The sequence below is a fragment of the Triticum urartu genome, chromosome 1A (genome assembly GCF_056163025.1).
Source record: "Triticum urartu cultivar PI428250 chromosome 1A, HENAU_Tu73, whole genome shotgun sequence".
Classification (NCBI taxonomy): Eukaryota; Viridiplantae; Streptophyta; class Magnoliopsida; order Poales; family Poaceae; genus Triticum; species Triticum urartu.
The window spans coordinates 485,296,199-485,317,957 of NC_141873.1; the positions used below are offsets into that span (position 1 = coordinate 485,296,199).

The window sequence follows — 21,759 nt, forward strand, 5'->3', positions numbered from 1 at the left end:
TATGATGCCTAGTAAAGATTCACATCCAAATCCAAAACATGTTTCAACCTGTCGAGTGTGTAATCTATAGGTTCATGCCACCTCAAAACATGTTTCAACGTTGCACTTTTGTTGGTACAATGAAACATTACAATAACTATCCATTGAGAGAAAATATGGCGAAATATAGTAGTAGTATAATAATATGCTTCGATTAATCAAGAAAACTCGGCACCAACGTCTAATGCGGACAGCGGATCCATGCACGTTTGGTACAAAATCCACTCACGAGCTTGCATTTAAAATCATCATCTAAAAAATCATGCATTTTAAATAATACATTCACAAAGGTGGAAAGAGTCTTTAGACCAGCGTTAGCCAACTCAAGAAGATAAATTTGTACCGCGCTAATTTACAAATTCAAAAACAAAAATGACCAAAAATGCTAGATTACAAATTCGAAACTAGGCAACAAAAATAAGAAAACCTCATACAGTTATCGTGCTGCCACTGTGGATATACGCAAGCCCAGCGAGCTAGAGCCTGGGGCTGGGAGGCCGCTTCGTCCTGATCTCCGGCTTCGCCTTGCCCGGCGTGCTCGGCGTCCTTGGCGTCCTCGGCGACGACACCCCTTGTTTCTCCGGGAACTCCGGCGACGGGCGCCTCTTCATCGACGGCGAGGACACGAGAGGCACCCTTTCGGGGAGCTCGGCCTTGTCAGCCGCCGCGGGGCTCGCGCACCGGGCCTTGGCCTTCACGGACTTGGTCGCCTGCATGTAGCTGGGCGTCACCGGCGCGTCGCCCGTCTCGCCTGCGTCCACCTCTCTCGTTCCCAGGCTCAGCTTCCTCGGCTGCTCCCCCGACCGCAAGCTCGTCGTCCGCCGCAGCGAGGTCTCCTTCTCGTCGCCACCGCCGCCACTGCTTGCCCCCACGTGCTCCTGGCTGCTCCGCGGGCGTTCCGATAGCGTGCTTCCCGACTTGTTGAACGGGCTACCCCTCGGGCTCGGAGCCCGCCGGGGCGACGCGATCGTCTTTCCCGGCACCGAGGGTGACCGCGGCTGCGTCGGGGTCGACGGCGACGACCGGCCGGCCGGCCGAGCGGACCTGCCCGTCGGCGTGGTGGGAATATGAACCGAGATGGACACCCTCGGGCTGGCGGCCCGGCCGACGCTCTTGGCCGGAGCAGCGCGGTCCTTGACGTCCGGCGGCGCGGTCTGGCTCTCCCACGGCCTGGACGCCGCCAGACAGCGCTCCGCCCAGCTCCAGCCCCAGTTGGGGCAGCCGGGGTCCATGAACGTCGGAGGGTGCGACAGCGTGGGTGTCACTCTCCCTCTCCCAGAGGAAGATGAAGAAGAGGGGCTCTTGTTCCTCCACTGCGCCAGACAGAGTGAGTTCAGCAGAGGACATGAACACGTCGAGCGACAGTGCCATCCACAACGTAGACCCGATGGCTACCTGGTGAGAGAAAGCGTATGACAGGGCCTTCTGCCGCCTCGACGCAGCCTCCTGCTTCGTCGCGAGCGTGGCCTCGATCTGCTCCTTGGACTGGTGAGTGTGATCCCAGACTTCACCAGTCTGCGCTCAATAATGTCAGCAGCACACCGGTCAGGTTCAGCTAGCATACCGGAGAATTTTCAGACATCGATCGATCGATCGGCAAGTCGTGATCGTCGTACCATATGAACAAGAATCGTTACGAACTAGTACGATAGATGATCGGAGCAGATGAGATGATGCTTCGCACCTTGGTTTTGTCAGGCCCTTGCTTGGGCTGGACCTGACTCTTGAGAGCCTTGTCCTTGTTGACCCTCCTGGCGTATATCTGGGTCTGAACCCTCGTCATCATCTGCATGCTGTACAGCGCATCCTCCGTCTGGCGCTTCACGGCGACCCCCTCCAGCAGCGACATCAGCCGAGCCTGTGCTCTCGCCTTGTACCCCTTCCTTACCTGAACGTGAATAAAATGTTCCCAAGTTTTCAACATGTTAGACATATGCTAGATCGAAATGTGATCATGCAATTACCAGGTAGCCCCTGCAAGCCGTCTGAATCCTGACGGCGGCAAGCTCCTCCCTTGACCGCGCGGGCGCTCTTGGCGTGACGACGGCCGTAGCCTCTGCCGGCTGCTGCGCCACCGGTGCGGCGAGCGCTGCGACTTGGAACCCACCATTGTTCTGCTCGCTCGTCGTTCCGGTGGATTTGGCCTCCGCAGCATCCTGCTGATCGGGCTGCGGAGGAGGCTGCTGATGCGCCGCGGAGGAAGAAGAAGTGGACGTGCTGGACTTGCCGAACTGCCATAGCTTCTTGAAGCTCGATTTGCTCGTCGGTCTCTCGGCCGGCTTCTTGGATCGAGAACATCGATCGATGCGGATCGGTCATTTGCGTCGACTGGAATTCGATGAAGACGGGAGAATTGCACGGTTTCAGTTACCTGCTTGTCTTCCTTCTCGTCGCGATCAGGTTCCGACGGGCTCAGGATCCTGTGCACGGCGTCGAACCACCTCACCTTCTTCCCCATTGCCCCCTCTGCGTTCTTCACCTATCGATGAGATGACAAGATGCAAAAATCATCAAGAACAAGTGGAAATCGAATGATGTTTACGGCAGCAAAGCTAGCATCATTCCAATCTACATTGCCACAGATCAAGCAAAACAAAAATGTCAACACAAGAGAAAGAGATCACCTTCTTCTGTCTTCTGCCGGCTCGCCTTCTATGCCGTCGATAGCGCCGGAGTCGGACACGTCCGCCTGCAACCTCGTCAACGACGGCGAACCGCCTTGACGCACGTCCACTCCCCGTCAGGCCGTCGCGGACCCACTGGCTGGCTGGCGTCTGTTCCTGTCCCTACATTTCAGTCCCACCGCGCCTCACGCTCCGCCGTGATAAACGCGCACACGCCCCACGGCCCAGTTAAGCAAAACCAGCCCACGAACCAACCTCACGGCCCACCCCTCGGCAGGCCCGTTAGTCCAGCCCATATAGCCCGGCCTTTCGGCCACTTCCCACCCCGTCTCCTCCTCCCAATCGGTCCCTACCCGAGCTCGCCGATATCACCACCCAAATCGCCCGCGCGCGCGCAGCCTCAGAGGCCGAAGCCACCCGGAGGCCAAACCCTAGAGCCTCCGTCTCCGCCCGCCCGGCCGACGCGCAGGAGCTCGCGCTCGCTCCCTCCCCCGGCCCCCCGCTCCCGCCGGCCGGTGCCTGAGGTACCTCGCCCTCCCCTCCCGCGGCGGCGAGATCGATTGGGGATTTCGAGGCTTTAATTAATGTGCGCCAACTGACATCTCCGCCCCAATTCCACAGATTCGAGTAGGTGGCGCCGGCGGTTGGTTCGCCGCGATGATCTGGCTTTCGGGGGTGGAGGGAGGGGTGAACCCGGAGGGGCGGGACGAGCTGCCGCCGGTGGATGCCGCCACGGACGGGGAGGCGATGGCGCAGGGGAGTTTCGGCGAGGCAGATTTTGACGCCATGATGGCGGAATCTGGTGGGTTGCAGGGCGAGGAGGAGGAGGAGGGGAGTAGCCTGGCGCAGACACAGAATATTGCCGCCGACACGGCGGAGATTTCTGATCCTGCCGTACCTCCACACGATGCTGAAGCCGGTAAGCATACTCTGACACCAGACTCTGGTTAGCTTGATCTACTGCGTGTTGGTTCCGCGCCCTTCATCCTTCGACTTGTATGTCATCACTGACTAATCAGTTTTTGTGATCTTGCAGGATCGAACGAAGATGGTCAGCGTGTTAGATACCGTCTTCCTCCCCTTGATAAAGATGGGTTTCGAGTTTCTGATCTTGTCTGGGCTAAATTGCAAGGTCGTCCCTGGTGGCCTGGTGCAATTTTTGATCCTTCGGATGCATCTGAGCTGGCATTGAAGCATCAGAAAGAGGGCCACCATCTGGTAGCATTTTTTGGTGACGGCTCTTTTGCGTGGTGTCTGGAATCCCAGTTGAAGCCTTTCATGGACAACTGTCTAGAGATGGAGAAACAAGGCAATTCTGATGCCTTCACCAATGCAGTTAATTATGCGCTTCAAGAACTCTCAACGCGGATATTGACGGCCGCGAGTTGCTCTTGTCTCCCAGAATACCTCTCTGAGAATGGCATGTGTTATCTGCGTGGGAATTCTGGGCTCAAGGCTGGAGTTGCTTGCTCTAAGGTTAGCCAGGCTGAGATATTGCAATATTTCAGTCCAGAACACCTTCTTCATTATATGAAGTCGCTGGCTCTGTCCCCTTGCCAAGGAGGTGTTCTGCAGGATTTAGTGATTGCTTGCTCTCAACTTATGTCTTTCTATCGGTCTAAGGGATACGGTGAAATTGCATCATTTCAATCTGGCAGTGCATGGGCAGAGGATGGCATCGACACAACTGTTACCAATGAAGTGCAGCCTAGTGTGAAGCCCAAAAGAGGTAGGGGAAGACCTCGTAAGCGAAAGCCTGACGATGACATAGAGTTGACAGAGGGAAGGCCCATTGTGAAGCCTCAGAATGAACCGATAGTTCATAACAACATTGGTGAAACAGAGTGTGGTGAAGTTGACATCTCTGTGAAGAAGCCGGCAAAAAGAAGGCGTGTGCAGAGGCGCCATGGTGTGGACACCAAGGACTTATTATCTGGGATGGCAGCTTCTACTGAAATGAGCATGATTGGAAAAACTGAAGGGGACAGGAGTGAAGAGTGGAAATTTTTGCCTTGCCCTAAGGAAGAAACAACGGACCATATGCAGGACGCCTACTGGTCTGGACTGAGTTTACATACTGTCTCGACTCATAGCCTCAAAGGGGCAAGTGGAAAAACAAGGCCGATACGTAGGCGGAGACAGACGCGACGAACATGTGCACCTTCATCAGATCGTTCTTCCCCTGTATGTGATATGCAGCCTGAAACGTTGGGTGTTAACAGAAAGGTAGAAGTGATAAAAAGATCAATTATCCACGTTGACGAGAAGATGGTCCACGATGTAAACCCCACTGCACTTGTTTTGTGCTTTGGCAAGTCAATTGCTCTTCCTTCAGAAATGGATTTTATTAGGATGTTCAGTCGCTATGGACCACTAAAAGAAACCGAGACTGAAGTGCACAAGAACACAAATACTGCTAAAGTTGTCTTCAGGAAACGTGTCGATGCTGAAAGGGCTTTCAGTGTTGCTGGCAACTTTGGCTCTTTTGGACCTTCACTTCGAAGTTTTCGTCTTGCGAATATGCCATTTTCTCTAAGAACGACTGAATTGAATTATCCCAAGTTACGCCCTGAAGGCATGGAGACTCCTGGTAAACATTTCTTTCTCTTAAATTTGTACTCCCTCCGTTCGGAATTACTTGTCTCGGAAATGGATGTATCTAGAACTAAAATACGTCTAGATACATTCATTTCTGCGACAAGTAATTCCGAACGGAAGGAGTAAAATCCAGTGAGCTAATATGCTTAGTTGCTTACAGTACCTTTTGTATGTGTTTTCTTATTATAGCTTGTAGGGTGTCTGGAGTTGCACTGGATTCTGCGCAAATTGACATCGTCGACAAAGCTGACAAAGGTGAAACTGTAAGGAATCCATCAGTTGAACACACTGAGATGGTCAAGCTTGCAGGACAAGATGAAGGCAATACCGAGCGTGCTTTACATGCCGGAGGCAGAAATGAAGAGTCACCTGATGTTCTCTCAGATACCATGCAAACTGGAATTGTAGATGACACCCTAAAACACAAACTTGTGTGTGTACATGGTGTTGTCGAGGCCTCGGAAGATACCATGGAAGTTGATAATACGGATGAGTCTCGAGAAGAAACTAGCATGCCTAAGGACCTGAGAGCTCAAGCTTTTACTCGATATGTACCAAAACAGTCTGTGGGGGATGAGTACACGCTCCAGGGAATCGAGGGGTCAACAGTTGAAATGCCTGTTGGGGAGGCTAGAAAATTTAGCTGCTGCTGAACCATTAGCTGAGGAAACCGCGGAAGGTGCGATTGCAGCCAAACCAGCGGATTATAGGAAACTAAAGAAGCTGACAAGACTCTGGGCGGCGGCCCAACTGTTGCATTTGATGGACAAGTGGGTACCGAACCAGCTTATATTGAACTGTGTTGACATTCATGTCGTCTAGTCAATGTCAATGTGTTCTCTCATCTGTATGATGCGTTCTGTATAGAGAATAGTGGTAGACTCTTATAGTACCATACTGTCATTTTTGTGGCAACAACAGCATTGACACCTTCGTGTTCATTTGTATAAATTTCATCTAGATCTAAGTGTCTAGCGTGCACAACTGATTACTCGAACATCATATGGAAACCATGATTTTAACTGATGTTTCTCTTGTCATTTGACTGCCATGTAGTGTTTACCCATCACCAAGATAGTGAAAAATGATCATGAATTTCTGCCTGGTGAGAGAATAGGAAATACAATATATATTGTTTGCTTCTGTTTGTTTATTGTTTAGAGGTATGAGTTGCATCTCAAACGGAGTGGACTCGGAATTCTCATCCGTCTATTCTAAATTCTTTGGGTGCAATTGTTCCTCCAATAGTAGTGAGAACACCATTGTGATCGGTTATTGGTAATAAAATTATATAATTGTTTTTAGGCGGGAAGAGATTAAGGGAAAAAACAGTAATAAAGGCATATCCAACTTTTGTAAGAAAAAAACCTTGGTGAAACCTCACTCTCTCGACCTCTCGGCACCATTGCCTCCTCCCCTTCCTCTCCCGGCCCTCTACCCACCCCTCCGCCATGGTCGGATCCGGCAGCGAGTCCGACATTGACTGGACGGCGCTCGCCAGGGAGGGCTCGAGCTCGTCCGCGTCGGACGAGGAGTTCACGCTCAACATTGCCCTCCGCCGCTCGCAGATGGACAGGGGCGGGAGCTCCTCCTCGATGGCGTCGCCGGGGGCTCGGGTGGGCAGCTGCAGCTCCGTGCTGGCCCCGGTCAGGTGGCAGGGGCGCAGGGCGACCGGTATGGCGCCCAGGACCTGCTCCTCCAGGCCGGCGCTGGGTGCTCGTGGCCGCACCGCCGAGCCCGCTGCCGGAGTCCGAGAAGCTAACATAGCCAAATGGTCTAGACAAACAGCATGCGATACAACTCTTTGGGAGGCTGTCAGCATGCAAGTTGCACAAATTCAGCACCAGCGATGTGGACACTGCTCAAGTTGTAAACAAACAACAACAAGCAGGACATTGTACAGTTGCAAATGCACCTCAAGTAGATTGAGGTCTCATTCTGCTTCGCGGTGCTCCTCTCTGTAGAATGCTTCTATATTTCAACATATGCATCTGAATTCCAGAAGGACAAAAACGATCAAATCTTCTTTCTCCGGAAGCTACACTCAGGCAGCCTCATCTGACACCCTTTAACCATCCACAGAATTATCATATTTCTACAAACCAGCATCTGAAGGTCGCTGGTGATCACAAATCTTCAAGCAGAGATCACGTGCTGGCATCTGATAAGGTCAGAATGGCCTCACAAGTTTGATTCATGTCGAGGTCTGAATACAAACACAGTTTCTGCTTAGTTGGCCCTGGTTTTCTGACCTTAGTTATTACCCACTCTCTGTTGGCTCAGCAATGTGATACAACATAGCAAAACGATTTCTCCCCTGTCATACAATTATTCCTAGTTGGACGCAAACCCACCTGCGTCCGCCTTATTGCGAAAAATATCCGCGAGTTTCCACGGCGGACGGACCGACAGTAGAGCGGCGATGACCTTCAGCACTCAAAGTTAGGCTTAGTGCCTGAAGTGGCGGACGCCGGTGAAGAGGAGGGAGACGCCATACTTGTTGCAGCAGTCGACGGCGTCCTTGTCCCTCATGCTGCCACCGGGCTGCGCAATCGTTCCGATGCCGTTCTCGCACGCCTCCTCCACGGCGTCCTTCCAGGCTGCAGTTTCACTCACACAAGTCAGTTTAACAGCCTGTAAGATCTCACTTGGTCGAATCGAATGGGGTTGTTTTGTTCTCACCGAATGGGAAGAAGGCGTCGCTGGCCAGAGCGGCTCCCTTGGCAGCTTCCCCTGCTTTCCTGAAGGCGATCCTCAGGCTGTCCACCCTGTTTGGCTGCCCGCTTCCCATGCCCAGCATGCAATTGTCCTGCACTCACAAGAGGATCAGTCAAGTCAATTCACTCAGCAAAACCATTCACCGAACCAAACTTGGCAGGTCAGTGATTTGTGAGTTGTGGAATACAAACACTGACAGCAGCAGGTGTATTTTTTTTGCTTGCGACAGTTGTGTTGCAAACTGAAATTTACTCAGCCCTATTTTTTCCTTGGCACACTGAGAAATGCAGACTAACCTTGGCAATCACAATGGCATTGCTCTTCACGTGCTTCACACAGAGCCAGGCAAACTTGGCATCCGAGAGCTCGCTGTCTGTCGGAGCTCTCTCAGAACCTGTCGTGAAGGTGATGTCTTCTGGGGCTAGATCGTCCGACTCTTGAGCTAGCCAACCACCACTGACCTGCCTGAGCGACAACATGTTTTTCCCACTTCTCTTCGCCTCAAGGATCCTCAGCGTCTTCGATTTCCTTTTGAGGACCTCGAGGCCCTTCTCTGTGTATCCTGGTGCCACCACGATCTCATAGAACATCCGTGTCTCGCCATCTGTAGGACTTCTAAACTCACGGATCTCCTTTGCAAGATCCTACACAAGGTAGATTTATTAGTTGCCCCTCTCGCAATTCACGACTAATTGGGAATTTTCAAATGAGCATGCAGGAACATATCATGGGCAGAGCAACACAACTACAAAAATGTTAGAGCTTGCGAAACATAAGATCAGAGTCTAGTGCATACCTCGTCAATTGTGGTGTTGAATGCAACGATTCCCCCAAATGCACTCACAGGATCTGCCTTTACAGCTAATCTATATGCCTCAAGAACATCCTGGCGGGATGCAACGCCACACGGATTGGTGTGCTTAACCACAACACAAGTAGGGTTCTCAAACTCTGACACACAATTCCATGCAGCATCAGCATCCAAGTAGTTGTTATAGGACATTTCCTGCAAAGAGCAAGGATGCCAGTTATGAAAACCCCTAAAGAAGCATCGCTGAACTTTTCAACAGCATGAGTTCACAAGGAGCAGGAATATCCAGAAACAAGTTGTATGTGTACCGAACAAACTAAATACTAAATTTGAGAGACATGGAATTCGTGGCACCATCTCAGAAGAGATTGATCTTTGAATATTTTTGAATAATTTTTGGGCCACTTACTTGGAGCACGAACTGGAAAATAAATGCATGATGTCCTAACCTTTCCATGGTGCTGAACTGCTGTTGCAATACCACCGGCATTGACTAGAGAAAGACTCCTGTCACCGTAAAATGCTGCCTTTTGATGAGGATTTTCACCATACCGAAGTGTAGACTTCATCGAGAGGGGAACAGTAAAACTTGGGGGAAATGTATCTCCTACATACATACGACCATGACAATGTGATATCCAATAAAAATAGCAGATGAAACTATCAGATAGGTATTGGACCATTCACCAAAAGAATGATCATACCACTGTTCGTTTGCTTCCACAACCACTCTGAGACAGCTGAATCGTAAGAAGCAACATGCTGGAAAGCTTTCCATGCTAGCATCTTGCGGAACTGCGGGTCCGCTTGCTTTTCTTGTAGATATTTCAATAGAGCAGGGTAATCATGATGATCCACAACAACAAGAACATCCTTATGATTCTGTCAGGTTAACAAAGATATCAATATTAAGCCGTACATCAGTTGTACAGAACTATTACATTGACCCCACGAGTATAAATGAACATAAAACAGTTTTTCAATAAACAGCAAGCAGACACTACCTCCGTCCCAAATTATAAGACGTTTTAAGGCTATTTTAGCCTACCAAAACATCTTATAACTTCAACCAACCTCTAAGTATGTACTTTCAAATGATAAACACAGTTACCTTCGCTGCAGCCCGGATCAATGTAGGCCCACCAATATCAATATTTTCAATGCCATCCTCAAAAGAAATTGCACCAGAGGTGACCTTATCATAGAATGGATACAAATTCACTACAACCACATCAAATGTCCCTGTGCCCAAACAAATGTCCTAGTTAAATGACAATGTAAGACAAGATTTTTCTTTAATGGCATGAACGGCCAACTAATATAAGATTAAAAAAATGGACTCTCACCGATGCCATGCTCATTCAATGCTTTAAGATGATGCTCCTGGTCTCTTCGTGCAAGAATACCACCATGTATACTGGGGTGCAATGTTTTTACCCTTCCATCAAGCTGCAATCACAAAACAGAAATGTAAATGGAGATGAAAAGAAAAATATATACTCAATATCCTCTAAATGACTAGCCAGAGGCAAAGCAGAAGGTAGGCTAAAGTGGGATGACAAGAGAAAAATAATTTGGTTGTATGTCGATTATTCAACAATTATTGTGAGGATTCAAGAGACTTCAAAGAGAAGAGATCTGGAAATAAAGAATGATGATTATATCAGACCCACATGCACCTTTTACACAAATGGACATCACACTTGCCAACTATATCAACTATAGCGTGCTACAGAAACATTTCATTAAATGAAATTTTACAGCACTTGCAACAAATTTGATTCAGGAACTACTTTATTGACTATGGTAAATCATGCCTGGATAAAACCATTTCAAGAAAGCAGCAGCTAAACAATAAATTAAGCTATACCATTTCAGGAAAATGTGTAATCTGTTCAACTTTTGTAACATTCACTCCAGCTGCTTCCAGGCTTGACGCTGTACCGCCAGTGGAGATGATAGAAAACCTACAGGCGCAAAAAAATCTTCGTAAGACCCTACATAACTAGAACGGAGAAAAAAAATAGCATTGGTAAATCTAAGCTGGAGAATGCTTCTTCCTGTACAATATTAAGCTTCATAAATATTAACACTAACCCTCGCACCAACAGTCAGCCTATAAAAGCATGCAGCCAGGAGAGATTAACTTGCTAACGAGAAGGCTACTGTGAGCAATGCATAATTTGGGAAAGACAATATATATGATAAATCAGCACTACCTGAAGTAGGCATTGATGTACGACATAATTCTCCATGGTGATGCATGGGGATCCCACAGCACGAAAGAGTTACCCCAAGCTCTGAAGACCGTTTCCAAGACTGGCCAAGTCTGTTTTATCCGACAGTGATATGAGTGCTTGCTTCACTCCTGTTGATGTAGGAACTTGTCATTAGTTCATTGCTTCAAGCATTTCTATATGTTATGCACGAGAAAAAGTTAAATGAAGAGAATATACGGCTCTTAGGACCCATGTTACTTGAATACTTAAACACATGAGTTCTAACAAGATTAATCGATTAGCACATAACAACAGATGATTTCCGGATAGAACTAAACAACCAATACAAAACGTTCTCAAGAATTAGACCAAGTGGCTGGTTGCAAGTACTCCCTCCGTCCCATAATATAAGAGCGTTTTTTACACTAGTCTACTGTCATATCAAAACGCAGGCAGGAAGGAGAATCAAGTGATGGATTATTGGCATATATATTCATTCATCAGTTCAACAACCTATTTTACATTGAAACCGCTGGTAGGAGGAATAAGCTACTACGAATCTGATAAGTAGTAATATCCAATGTGACTATTCCAAATTCCTACTGATAATCATATCAAAGCCAATCCCATCACCTCCCTGCGCACCTGCGCGTGCTTCGTCATGGTCGGGGGTGGGGGCCCCAACCATGGTGGAGCTCAGCCGCGGCGCAACCCGGCTCATTGTATATTGACTCGTCGCGCGAGCCCAGAGCAGGCGACGGCTGTGGAGGCCGAGTGCTGGACGACGGGAGAGGGACGTGGCAGGTCCGCCGGCTACTGAGATGGCGGCGCAAACCATGCGCGCTGGTGGCTGGCGGCGCGGAAGGCGGGACAGGAGGACTGGGCGGCCTGGGGAGAAGGAGGCACGGTCAGTGATAACTGAAAACCGGATTCTTCTGCACTAAAAAACGGTAAACTGATATAGTCAACTAAAAAGACATACTTGGCCGGTCGCTGCCGAGCTGCTGTCGGGCCTCGGGGTCGGCTGGCGCCGCCGGCGGAGACGAGGGGAAGGAACGGACGAGGAGTGGGCAGCGGACGAGGAGGGTCAGCACCGACGGCGGCACGCTAGCGAGGCCTGGTGGTGCGGAGCGGAGGCGTCGCGGTGAGCCGGCGAGTAGGGGTCCCTCTGCCGGCCGTCGCTCAGCTGTGGCCCTAGCGCTGGCGGCGTGCGGGGGTGGCGGGCTGGCGGCGGGCGGTTCGGCTGTTGGTGGCCGGAGGCATCGCACAACAGGCCTTGGCCCACGACTATTAATGGGCCTACACCCTATACGCTAGTTTTCCTCAAATTTTCGGTAACTTTTTTTTAAACATGCGCTCATATATACACGTAAACACTCACCGCTATAAGCACGCGCACGCACATCCTATCTCTATGAGCACCTTTGAGAGACTGGGCCCGCATATCATTTTAAAATTTTTGAAGTCGCCTTAGGCGCCTCATCGTCGACGGGAACGTCCCCTCTCACTGAAAGTGCATCGTCGAAAATCCTAAAATAAATCCAAGAATAGTGCAAATACCATGGCTTGAATCCCGATGGGCTAGGGATATCACTGTACCTCTAACCATCCAACCACATGTTGGTTCGCAAATTTTCAATAGCTGGAACTTTCTCTTAACACGGGGCAATTGTAGTTGCTCATATATGTGCACATGTTTCTAAAAAAACATACACGCTCTATGAATGCACATACACAGACCCTACCTCTAAGAGCACCTATACGGAACAATCGTAGATGCTTACATCCACGCACATGTTTAACAAGAATACGCACGTAAACTCATCCATATGAATGCACATACGCGGTTCACTAGGAAATTGAGCCGACATCACATCTTAAGATTGATGAACTGGACTTTCAGCTGCCAATTGAAAACCTCATAATTACATTTAGGGACAAAGATGTCGGGATGGTAATTTCATACCATTTTATTGTTTTATTTCGTAGTCAAGCACGAGAGGCAATAATAGAATAGGTCGTGAAATGAGTTCAATTGGTTAGGTTTCTTGTGGAACCAACTCACCAGGCTTTAAGTCCTAAACTTGGCAGTAATGCTCGTATTTTTTTAGATTATTTCAGTCTTTTCAGCGATGTTCGTTAAGTAAAAGAAGATGTTTTCGTCGACTACGAGACGCCTGCAATAACTTTGTCAATCTCAAGATGTGATGTGGGCTTAGTATTTTGGAAGTACTCATAAGGGAAGGGTGTGCACATATGCATATATGTGGGCATCTGCAATTGCGCTGTGTTAAAACAACAATATGGTAGCCTAAAAAAACACTCCTCATCTAATTTATTAGATATACTTGGTGGGTCCTAACAATGTTTCAATTTCTGGAAAAAATGCATGTTTCACAATTGTTTCAAAAAGATTTCGATGTTGGTTTCTTGTTAGTTTCATTCAAATTTGTTCAATTCTCTTGGGGGCATTTCAAAAAAGACATTTAATGGATTCTTTGCCACATTTTTGTGAAATGTTTTTTTTATTTTCATCAATATTCTCTACTTAAAAATGTTTATATACATTTATGAAAATTCACACATATTTCAATCGTCGAGTCATACAAACAATTTCAAGAACTATTCACATATATTTCACACAATTTTTATGTACTTTAGTCATAATCAATTATAGTTTGCATACATGCACCCAGTATATCAAAAATTGGTAATATTTAATACAAATTTGAAAAGATTGAGTACGGATTTTTGTAAACAATGAAATGTCGGTACCTGTTTGAAATATTCTGAATTTGACCAGATATGATGGAAATAATTGAAAAATATCTACAAATGACCAAAATAATTGTTTGACTACTTAAATCGAATTTTTGTAACTTCTTTTGAAACAACAAAATGTCACTAATAAAAACATTAAAAATAGTCCATTTGAAACTTTGATATATGTCACTCGCAAAAAAAAAAACTTTCATACTTGTCATTAGAAAGGCTGAGTTGTACCTTAGTGGCTTAGCCTCGTTTTGCATAGTCGATTCGAAGGCAAAAAATAGTGCATACAAAAGGCGTGTCACTGGCCCGACAGACAGGGCACATTTTTGTTCTCCAAACCCTACAGCCTTGGAGTGTGCAGGCCGTTGCCATGGCGGCGGGTCGTTCTTCACGATGGTCGCACGCCACAACCCAAAAAGAGACCCGCATGTGCATCAGTGTTTGTGCCCGGACCAACATCACGAGGGGAGTAAATTGAAAAAAAACACCACAGGTGGGGACTCTAATTTAAAAAACCATCACCTTTTTGTTTAAACGTCGTCATTGTGTTGGCAGTTTTCATAAAAACATTGATCGCTCAGACAAACACTTGCTGTCTCTAAAGCTGATAGATAGGTCCCACTATAAACGATGATGTGGCAACCAAAACTAACAACATTTGACTGGAGTTTGGTTGATTGACGAAATATACATGGGCTCGCATGCCATTATGATCACTCTCCTCTCATAAAAAAATGCATCTTCCTCCATCTGCATTTCTCTTATACATTCCATCAAACAGTTTTTTTGCAGTACCCAACGAGCATCTCCGGGCATTATGGGCGCGTGGGGGCTACGCGTACGGGGAGGACGACCAAAGCCCCCTTCCAATCCCATAGGATTCTCCACCCCATTTCCCCTTTCATACAACGAGAATCGAGAATGCCAAGACCCTTCCCTCCCCCCACCCATTCCTTGGGTTTGCATATACATATGTGCTCATTTAACGTGTGGTACTTTTGGCGGCCATTGACGCCCTTCCTGGAGAAGCGCGAGTCCTTTGTCAAAGGAGCCATAAATCCCCTCGGGACGACACCCCCATCATAAACATGGGCAACTAAATTAGACATGGGTTAATCATCATAGTTTCTTACTTCCCTCGGAGGTAAACTTGCGGTGTAAAGGCTTCGCCTTAACCTTGACCCGTGCCTTTGGTGCCGAGGTTCGTCTAAATACGTCAAATAATATGAGAGCTGCTCAAATTCTTCGCCAAGAATTTGTCTAGCATAGCTCAAATGCTCGATACAAAGTCAAAAAATGGTGCTGGGCCATATGGCACTTTGCCTCTTTTATTTTAAGATTTTTTAAAACGCAGAAGGCCTGGAAGGCCCAATATGAACGCGGGCCGGCCGATCACACCGGCCGTGCCTTGCCAGGCCTTTTCACTGGCAGGCCGCGCCGCGCCGGCCCACAAGAAACAACTGTTTTCCATTTAGCCGCTCGCCCAACAACTCTGTTTCCCCCACCCATCATCCCCCGGCGGCCCTTTCGACCCCGAGCGCAGTGACGCACACGCTGCTGCTGGAGCACGCGACCAGCTCGCTAGGGCGCAGCGCACACTCCCTCCCCCTCCCCCGCCTCCTCCTCCGCCTCCGCCTCCCTCCCCCCCTCCCCCGCCTCCGACCCCGACCCCCCGCCGGCTGCACCGCGCCCCCGCGCGCGCCAGGTAAATTCCCGAGCCCCCGTCGCCGATCCGCCTGGAAACTAGGGTTTCCCCCCGCCCGCGGCTCTCCAGATCGAGAGCGGGCGGGGAATTTCCGAGCTCCGTGGCTGATCTCTTCTCTCCTCTGCGCCGCAAATCCTCCAGGTTCCCCCGCCCCGGCGCCCTTGCTCGGCAGGGTGATTTTGCTCCGATGGGCTCGAGCCCCGCGGCCGTCGCGTCCCCGGATCCGGGGGCGGACGCCGGCCCCAAGCAGGATTCTGGTGCCGTGGGGCCGGCGGGAGACTCCGATGTGACCATGGCGGAGGCCTCCGAGGAGGTGGCTGCTGCCGCTGAGGTCAAGGATGAGGGGGCTGCCCTGGCCCGGGATGCTATTCGAGGTGCGCCAGATGCCGGCCGCGAAGAGGCAGATGCGGCTGCGGCGGTTGATCCGTTGTACGCCACGGAGGCAGCTGGCATGGTTGTCACAGAAGGATGTGTCGATGGTGATTCCATCAACGGGCTTGGGCTTGGAAGCGGCAGCAGCGACATCAAGGCTGGAGCTTTGACTGGCGAGCCTGAGTGGGAGCTGGTCACAGCAGAGGATGTTGCTGGTGCTTCTGCTACATCTGAGCAAGCCGAAGCCGGTAAGGAGGCTCCGGTCACTTTTTCGTGTACTGCTTATAGTAGATGCCACCGCTTCTAGCCTGCAGCGTTGAATAATATTTTCGCACTTCGTTTCAGATTCTGGTGAACTCGGAGAATATCATGTCAACGCAACCCCTGTGGCCGGAAATGAAGGACAGGATAATGGTGTGGCACATTTCGAGGAGGAGATACAGAATGGCTTGGCAATTTCTGCTCAGTGCGCCAGATACAGCATTCCTCCTCTTGACAAAGAAGGCTTTCGAGTCTCTGATCTTGTCTGGGGTAAAGTGAAAGGTCACCCTTGGTGGCCCGGTGAGATCTTTGATCCTTCGAATGCATCTGAGCTGGCATTGAAGCACCAGAGAAAGGATAGTCATTTGGTTGCATATTTTGGTGACAACACTTTTGCATGGTGCGACGAATCCCAGTTGAAGCCTTTTGTAACAGACTATTCACAGATGGAGAAACAGAGTAGTTTGGATTCCTTTGTCGGTTCTGTCAATTATGCACTTGAAGAACTTTCAAGGCGGATTTTGTCAGGGATGAGCTGTGCTTGTCTGCCAGAAGAACTCTCTGACAGTGGAATGTCATATATGGTTGAGAATGCTGGGCTCAAGGATGGAGTTACTTGCTCAACAGTCAACCGGTCTGAGATCTTGGCATCTTTTAGTCCAGAAAGCCTTCTTCGTTATATTAGGTCGCTAGCTCTGTTCCCTGGCCAAGGTGGTGATCTCCTAGAGTTAGTGATAGCCTGTTCTCAACTTACATCTTTCTATCGATCTAAGGGATGCCCTGAACTTGCATCCTTCCAGACCGGTAGTGCATGGGTCGAGGATGATACAGATATTTCTCCCATCGAGGATGTAGTGGTTGAGGAAGTTGTCGTCAGTGAAGTGCCTCCTCCAGAGGTCAAGCCCAAAAGAGGCAGGGGGAGACCTCGTAAACACAAGCCTGAGGATAAACTGGAGTTGCCAGGGAAACAGAAGCCTGCAGTTGCAGCGGAAAGACAAATGATCAAGGACTTCGATGATAAGAAAAGAAGTCTTGACTCGTTTGAAGATTTGGATGCAAAGTCACCAACTGGTGGTTCTTTCAAGATTGGAGAGTGCATTCGGCGAGCTGCAAGCCAGCTGACCGGGCCTTCGCCCATTGCAAAGTCCCAGAATGAAAATACCGCTGAAGCAGAGAATGCAGAATTTGATGTCTCTAGTGATGATGCTGCGAATGAACTTACTGTGGAAAAGTGCGCAAAGAGGAGACGCTTGCATAGCCATCACCTTGCGGACCCCAAGGAGTTATTCTCTCAGCTTTGCTCGGTTGCCATAGAGCCAACGGATGGATACAACTTCTCGGCACTGACAATCAGTTACTTCAGTGATTTCAGGAATTACGTTGTCTCTGTTGCTACTGAAGCAAGCATTATCGAAAAAAGTACAGCAAAGAGGAGGAGAAAGAAGAGGGTTTTGCCTTCTCCTGAGCTAGAGACTACTGATCATATGCAGGACTCCTACTGGTCTGGTTTGAGTTTGCTTAATCACCCGATTCATAGCCTCAAAAGAGCTTCTACCAACACGAGGCCAAGGCGTAGGCGCAAGTCATCACATGAAACAGATTTGTCCTCTGTACAGGATCAGCAGATGGCTCCTAAGAAAGAGATACAAGTGGCTCCTAAGAAACAGATACAAGTGGCTCCTAAGAAGCAGATACAAGTGATAGAAAGATCAATTATCCATGTTGACGAAAAGATAGTCGACGAGTGGAAGCCCACTGCACTTGTTTTAAGCTTTGGCAGGTCAACTGATCTTCTCTCAGGAAATGATCTGATCAAGAAATTCGGTCGCTATGGCCCACTAAAAGAATCTGAAAGTGAAGTGCAAAAGAGCACAAATACTATTAAAATTGTGTTCAAGAAGCGTGCTGATGCTGAAAAGGCTTTCAACGCTGCTGGGAAGTATGGCACTGTTGGTCCCTCGCTTCGTAGTTTTCGTCTAGTGAATATGCCGTTTTCTCTAGGAGAGTCAGAACCGAATAAATCTGAGGCATGCCCTGGAGATCATGGCCCAAAGCTTCCTGGTAAACACTCCTATTTTTATCTTAAGAAAAAGTTACTAGTTCACAACTAAAACAATGTTGCATGCTTAAACCATGTGATGATGTCTTTTCTCTAGGTCCAAGTGAGCCCAAAGTTTCACTGGATGCTGTGAAAGATAACCAGGTCGACAAAACTGAGAAAGCTGAAGCTGTACAGCCATCATCAGGTGAACAAGTTGAGACTGTCAAGAAAGCATGCCAAGCTGAACCTGTAAAGCAATCATCAGGTGCACAAGTTGAGACCGTCCAGCAAGCATGCCAACCTGAAGCTGACGCTGTTAAGAAAGCAGGAAAAATTGCTGCTGAGCTAACTGGGCCATCTGACCAAATTGCAACAGCTGATGTAACTGAGCAAACAATGGAAAATCAAGCTCCAAAAGATGCAGTTAAAATTCCTTGTGATGTGAAGCTGGAGGATGAAGCATTGACTGAAGAATCTGTAGATCAAGTTGTAACTGAGCAAGTCAAAGTTCCATCAGATGCTGTACCCGACACTTCAAAAGTTCAACCAGAAACACCAGTCGAACACGTGGGTACAGCAGCAGAAGGGGACACTGCTCAAGACCTAACTGAAGTGTCAGTCCAAGAAGCTGGGTTGAAAAAGCAAATCGTGGAACCCAAAACTGCTGAAATAGAACCGGAACAAGTCAGCTGTCCCGAGCAAACTGTTCAAGTGGAAGATGTAATCGATGCATCAGGTGGACACACCAATGTGGACAGAAAAACTGCAGAAGAGATAACTATGACTGAAGTCGTGTTTGAGGGAGCTGTGGAGTCAGAAGCTGTAGCACCAGTTGAGGAAACTGTAGAAGATAAAGCTACTGCAGGGACACTTGGGAGGGCACCAGGGGATGAAATGGAAAACAGGGATGCTGCTGAATCACCGCGTGGGGAGGTTGGTGTAGGTGAAGCCACAGGCGATTCACCAGATGAGAGAGTTGCTGTTGAAGCACTTGCTGGTATGTCCACACAAGGTGAAACGACTGCCGAAGCAGCTGATGCTGAAATTACAACAACTGGAAAAACTGCAGAGGGTGTCGGTGTTAAAACACGAAGTAAGAAGGCTACAACAGCCAAGAAACCTGTAGAGAGTGCCACGGCTGAAGCACCAGGTAAGAAGGCTACAACAGCCAAGAAACCAGTGGAGGATGCCATGGTCGAAGCGCGGGATGAGAAAGCTGCGACAGCCAAGAAAAACGCAGAGGGTGCCATGGTCGAAGCGCCAGAGGAGAAAGCTATGACAGCCGAGGAGGACGCCATGGCATAGGCGGCTGATGGGCAGGTGGTGCAACTGAACAGAAAGGCTAGCTAGCTCACGGCGAATTCTTGTTTCTGTCGGTATCAAGGTAATCTATCTGCCCAACCGGTTCTCCCCATCAGGATGCCATGTTTTGTATAGGAAAAGGCGGGAGTCTGTCTGACCCTAGCATCGCACCGCTGTTAGGTTAGCTAAGGCTGTAGCATATATTTGGGCCCTTTCACATAAGCTTCATCAATCATCTAGGGTATTGGTGTAACCATAAAGCGGAGCTGTTGCGGAACTTCGGTTGGTGCGGCTTTTCCATCTGGTTAATTAGCATCCTGAATCAGGTAGGCAAAGCCATGTTCTTTCGTATGCACATTTTAGTGTCGGGTTGTCAGCAGCCCCGTCGGTTGAATCTGCTGGGACATCATATGATTCTTGTATGGATTGTCATTTGTAAACTGGTTGTGTTCTGGAGCTCGTTTCTCCCCTCTTTTTTTCCATCGTGACTCCTGTATTTTTCTAACAGATTCTGCTTGCGTGTTGATTTGTGGCCAACATTTTTTGCTTGTTTTGACTCGCGCCATGTTTATTCCTGATGGTTTGCTGTGCTTTTGGTTTGAGCAATGCGCTCACATACTTTCTAACGGATGTACTCGTATGATAGAATTCTAAGTAGATCAGAAAATAAGAGACAAGACGGTGAATTTAGATTGTTTTCTGTCCTTTCGGAATCTATGACTGGACTTCATGATTGTGGCCAATTGGTCAGGTTGTTGGATAGTAATGGCTGAGTTTGAAGATATGAAGGACCTCTTTGATTCATAGAATTTTCAGTAGCAATTTTGAAGGATTGAAATCCTTATGAAGTTTTCATACGTTAATCGTTTTTTTTTGTTGGTAGCGAAACCAGTTACAACATGCCTCGAAACACAAGGCACAATTGGCCTGTTGAAAACCGGGTGAAATCCGTTACACCAGACACAATTGGCCGGCCTGTCTACCCACATGCACTATCGAGAGGAAGGCCACCGTCGAGGTTGTCCGCAAGAGCTATATTCATCGCTTTTTCCTGACCAAACAACACCGACTTCGTCACATTGAAGCACCAACGAGCCACCAGGTCGCCACTGAAATAGCTGCCCAAAGCCCACGTCGGCCTATGCCAAACAACCGGCCACACTCACAAATAGCTGCCCAATTTAGCGAAGTTCGCTTTATCATTGGGCCTGGCCGCTGTGCTTGGTTAGGACAGCCACATGGTCTTCCGTTCGTCTCTGCAACAATGGTGACGGTTGAATAAAAACTTAGCGAGATTGCCTAAAAAAATAAAAACTCGCAAGTGGCAAGGCCACTCCCATTTTGAAAACGCGCAAATGAGAGATGTGTAAGGACTGTGCCGCAGAGGATTCCCTCAACCAGATGCCCATCGCATGTTATCGTCGTTGCTCGTACCCCGCCACAACAGCTCAATGTAGTCAGTCGTTGCTATATGAGACATCATGCCAGACCCATCCTCCCAACACATTTACTGGTCCCTTCAGCCGGATTGAACTCCAAAATTGATGCCCTCAAAAGGGGAACAGGTGGATCTAGGGATTCCCTTGGAGTTGTCTCAAGATGAGGAAGAAAGAGCACCCTGTCGACGCCTTCAAGAAGGTCACAACATCCATGGGCACATGCTTCAACCAATGTAAGAGACTGATCTTCACCCGACTTTACCTCAACTTGCTCAGTGTGAATCATGTCGGATCACCTGCCCAAGTTTTCCAAGACTCCAATCCTCCAAAAATCGTATGAAATTCCTTTGAATCAAAAGAGTGTATATAAAATTTTAGCATTCTCTCAAATCTCTTATAAGGAATCCTATTTTTGTGCTATCCGTATGTTTTTGGAATCTAGGCCCGAAAAGCGGTTTGGACCTTCTGCTGGCATGTAAAGCTCTAATTCTGCTGTAATTGGCCTGGTTTGCCTCTGGTAAGGGCCTCTTTGATTCACAGAGGAATAGAACATCATGTTTTCTTGTATCCTACAAGAACTCGATTTTGGATGAAAGTGCGTTTGATAGCACAGGAAAAACCAAAAAAAAAATATCAAGAGGTTTGGGTGGATGAAATTTTCCTCCAAAACATAGTACAAATGAGTCGTATGAAATAAATTAGTACGGATTCCAATCCTGCGAATCAAATAGTCACCATAGAAAAAAAACCCTAAGGATCCAAATCCTTCAAAAATCCTACGCAACTCCTTTGAATCAAAGGAGTCCGCGATGTTGTGTTGAATCAAAATTTGTATGGGTAAGTGACATGAAGTTGGTT

The 21,759-nt window shown here is 48.3% G+C and overlaps 4 protein-coding genes across 7 annotated transcripts; 2 read left to right on the forward strand and 2 right to left on the reverse strand.

Moving 5' to 3' along the window:
• Positions 1–254: 254 nt before the first annotated feature.
• Positions 255–2,892, reverse strand: LOC125535959 (protein IQ-DOMAIN 2-like). Of its 2 annotated transcripts, none has more exons than XM_048699042.2 (6): positions 2,664–2,892; positions 2,411–2,518; positions 2,004–2,318; positions 1,724–1,927; positions 1,435–1,554; positions 255–1,352 (listed from the first exon to the last, which is right to left on the reverse strand). In XM_048699042.2, the coding sequence occupies exons 2-6, from the start codon at positions 2,495–2,497 to the stop codon at positions 516–518; spliced, it is 1,563 nt and encodes a 520-aa protein (XP_048554999.1). In that variant the 5' UTR covers positions 2,498–2,518; positions 2,664–2,892; the 3' UTR covers positions 255–515. The 2 variants fall into 2 exon arrangements, with proteins under 2 accessions (XP_048554999.1, XP_087382611.1); XM_087526485.1 differs by having other exon boundaries at positions 2,004–2,321.
• A 118-nt stretch (positions 2,893–3,010) lies between these two features.
• On the forward strand, positions 3,011–6,287 carry LOC125520979 (PWWP domain-containing protein 5). Its single transcript, XM_048686020.2, has 4 exons — positions 3,011–3,187; positions 3,285–3,582; positions 3,700–5,253; positions 5,451–6,287. The coding sequence occupies exons 2-4, from the start codon at positions 3,321–3,323 to the stop codon at positions 5,912–5,914; spliced, it is 2,280 nt and encodes a 759-aa protein (XP_048541977.1). The 5' UTR covers positions 3,011–3,187; positions 3,285–3,320; the 3' UTR covers positions 5,915–6,287.
• A 1,109-nt stretch (positions 6,288–7,396) lies between these two features.
• On the reverse strand, positions 7,397–12,268 carry LOC125535968 (uncharacterized). 2 transcript variants are annotated; one of them, XM_048699066.2, is made up of 12 exons: positions 11,992–12,268; positions 11,655–11,897; positions 11,083–11,158; positions 10,661–10,757; positions 10,137–10,239; positions 9,902–10,032; positions 9,495–9,672; positions 9,240–9,397; positions 8,776–8,985; positions 8,276–8,623; positions 7,944–8,070; positions 7,397–7,861 (listed from the first exon to the last, which is right to left on the reverse strand). In XM_048699066.2, the coding sequence occupies exons 2-12, from the start codon at positions 11,845–11,847 to the stop codon at positions 7,710–7,712; spliced, it is 1,773 nt and encodes a 590-aa protein (XP_048555023.1). In that variant the 5' UTR covers positions 11,848–11,897; positions 11,992–12,268; the 3' UTR covers positions 7,397–7,709. The 2 variants fall into 2 exon arrangements, with proteins under 2 accessions (XP_048555023.1, XP_048555010.1); XM_048699053.2 differs by having other exon boundaries at positions 11,643–11,897.
• Positions 12,269–15,327: 3,059 nt separating this feature from the next.
• LOC125520987 (uncharacterized) lies at positions 15,328–19,942 on the forward strand. Of its 2 annotated transcripts, XR_015605243.1 has the most exons (5): positions 15,328–15,486; positions 15,628–16,106; positions 16,204–18,180; positions 18,276–19,544; positions 19,703–19,942. XR_015605243.1 is itself a non-coding variant. In XM_048686028.2 (4 exons), the coding sequence occupies exons 2-4, from the start codon at positions 15,674–15,676 to the stop codon at positions 19,463–19,465; spliced, it is 3,600 nt and encodes a 1,199-aa protein (XP_048541985.1). In that variant the 5' UTR covers positions 15,328–15,486; positions 15,628–15,673; the 3' UTR covers positions 19,466–19,942. The 2 variants fall into 2 exon arrangements, 1 of the variants encoding a protein (XP_048541985.1); XM_048686028.2 differs by having other exon boundaries at positions 18,276–19,942.
• The last annotated feature ends 1,817 nt before the right edge of the window (positions 19,943–21,759 follow it).

Coding starts and splice junctions, on each gene's coding strand:
- LOC125535968 (XM_048699053.2), bottom strand. CDS start 11,847: ATGGTTTGCGCCGCCATCTCAGTAGCCGGCGGACCTGCCACGTCCCTC. Junction 11,159..11,642: donor ACGCGCAGGTGCGCAGGGAG/GTGATGGGATTG, acceptor CTACATCAACAG/GAGTGAAGCAAGCACTCATA. Junction 9,673..9,901: donor TGATCCGGGCTGCAGCGAAG/GTAACTGTGTTT, acceptor TTAACCTGACAG/AATCATAAGGATGTTCTTGT.
- LOC125520979 (XM_048686020.2), top strand. CDS start 3,321: ATGATCTGGCTTTCGGGGGTGGAGGGAGGGGTGAACCCGGAGGGGCGG. Junction 3,583..3,699: donor TCCACACGATGCTGAAGCCG/GTAAGCATACTC, acceptor GTGATCTTGCAG/GATCGAACGAAGATGGTCAG. Junction 5,254..5,450: donor TGAAGGCATGGAGACTCCTG/GTAAACATTTCT, acceptor TTCTTATTATAG/CTTGTAGGGTGTCTGGAGTT.
- LOC125535959 (XM_087526485.1), bottom strand. CDS start 2,497: ATGGGGAAGAAGGTGAGGTGGTTCGACGCCGTGCACAGGATCCTGAGC. Junction 2,322..2,410: donor ACGAGAAGGAAGACAAGCAG/GTAACTGAAACC, acceptor TCTCGATCCAAG/AAGCCGGCCGAGAGACCGAC. Junction 1,928..2,003: donor CGGCTTGCAGGGGCTACCTG/GTAATTGCATGA, acceptor ATTCACGTTCAG/GTAAGGAAGGGGTACAAGGC.
- LOC125520987 (XM_048686028.2), top strand. CDS start 15,674: ATGGGCTCGAGCCCCGCGGCCGTCGCGTCCCCGGATCCGGGGGCGGAC. Junction 16,107..16,203: donor ATCTGAGCAAGCCGAAGCCG/GTAAGGAGGCTC, acceptor ACTTCGTTTCAG/ATTCTGGTGAACTCGGAGAA. Junction 18,181..18,275: donor TCATGGCCCAAAGCTTCCTG/GTAAACACTCCT, acceptor TCTTTTCTCTAG/GTCCAAGTGAGCCCAAAGTT.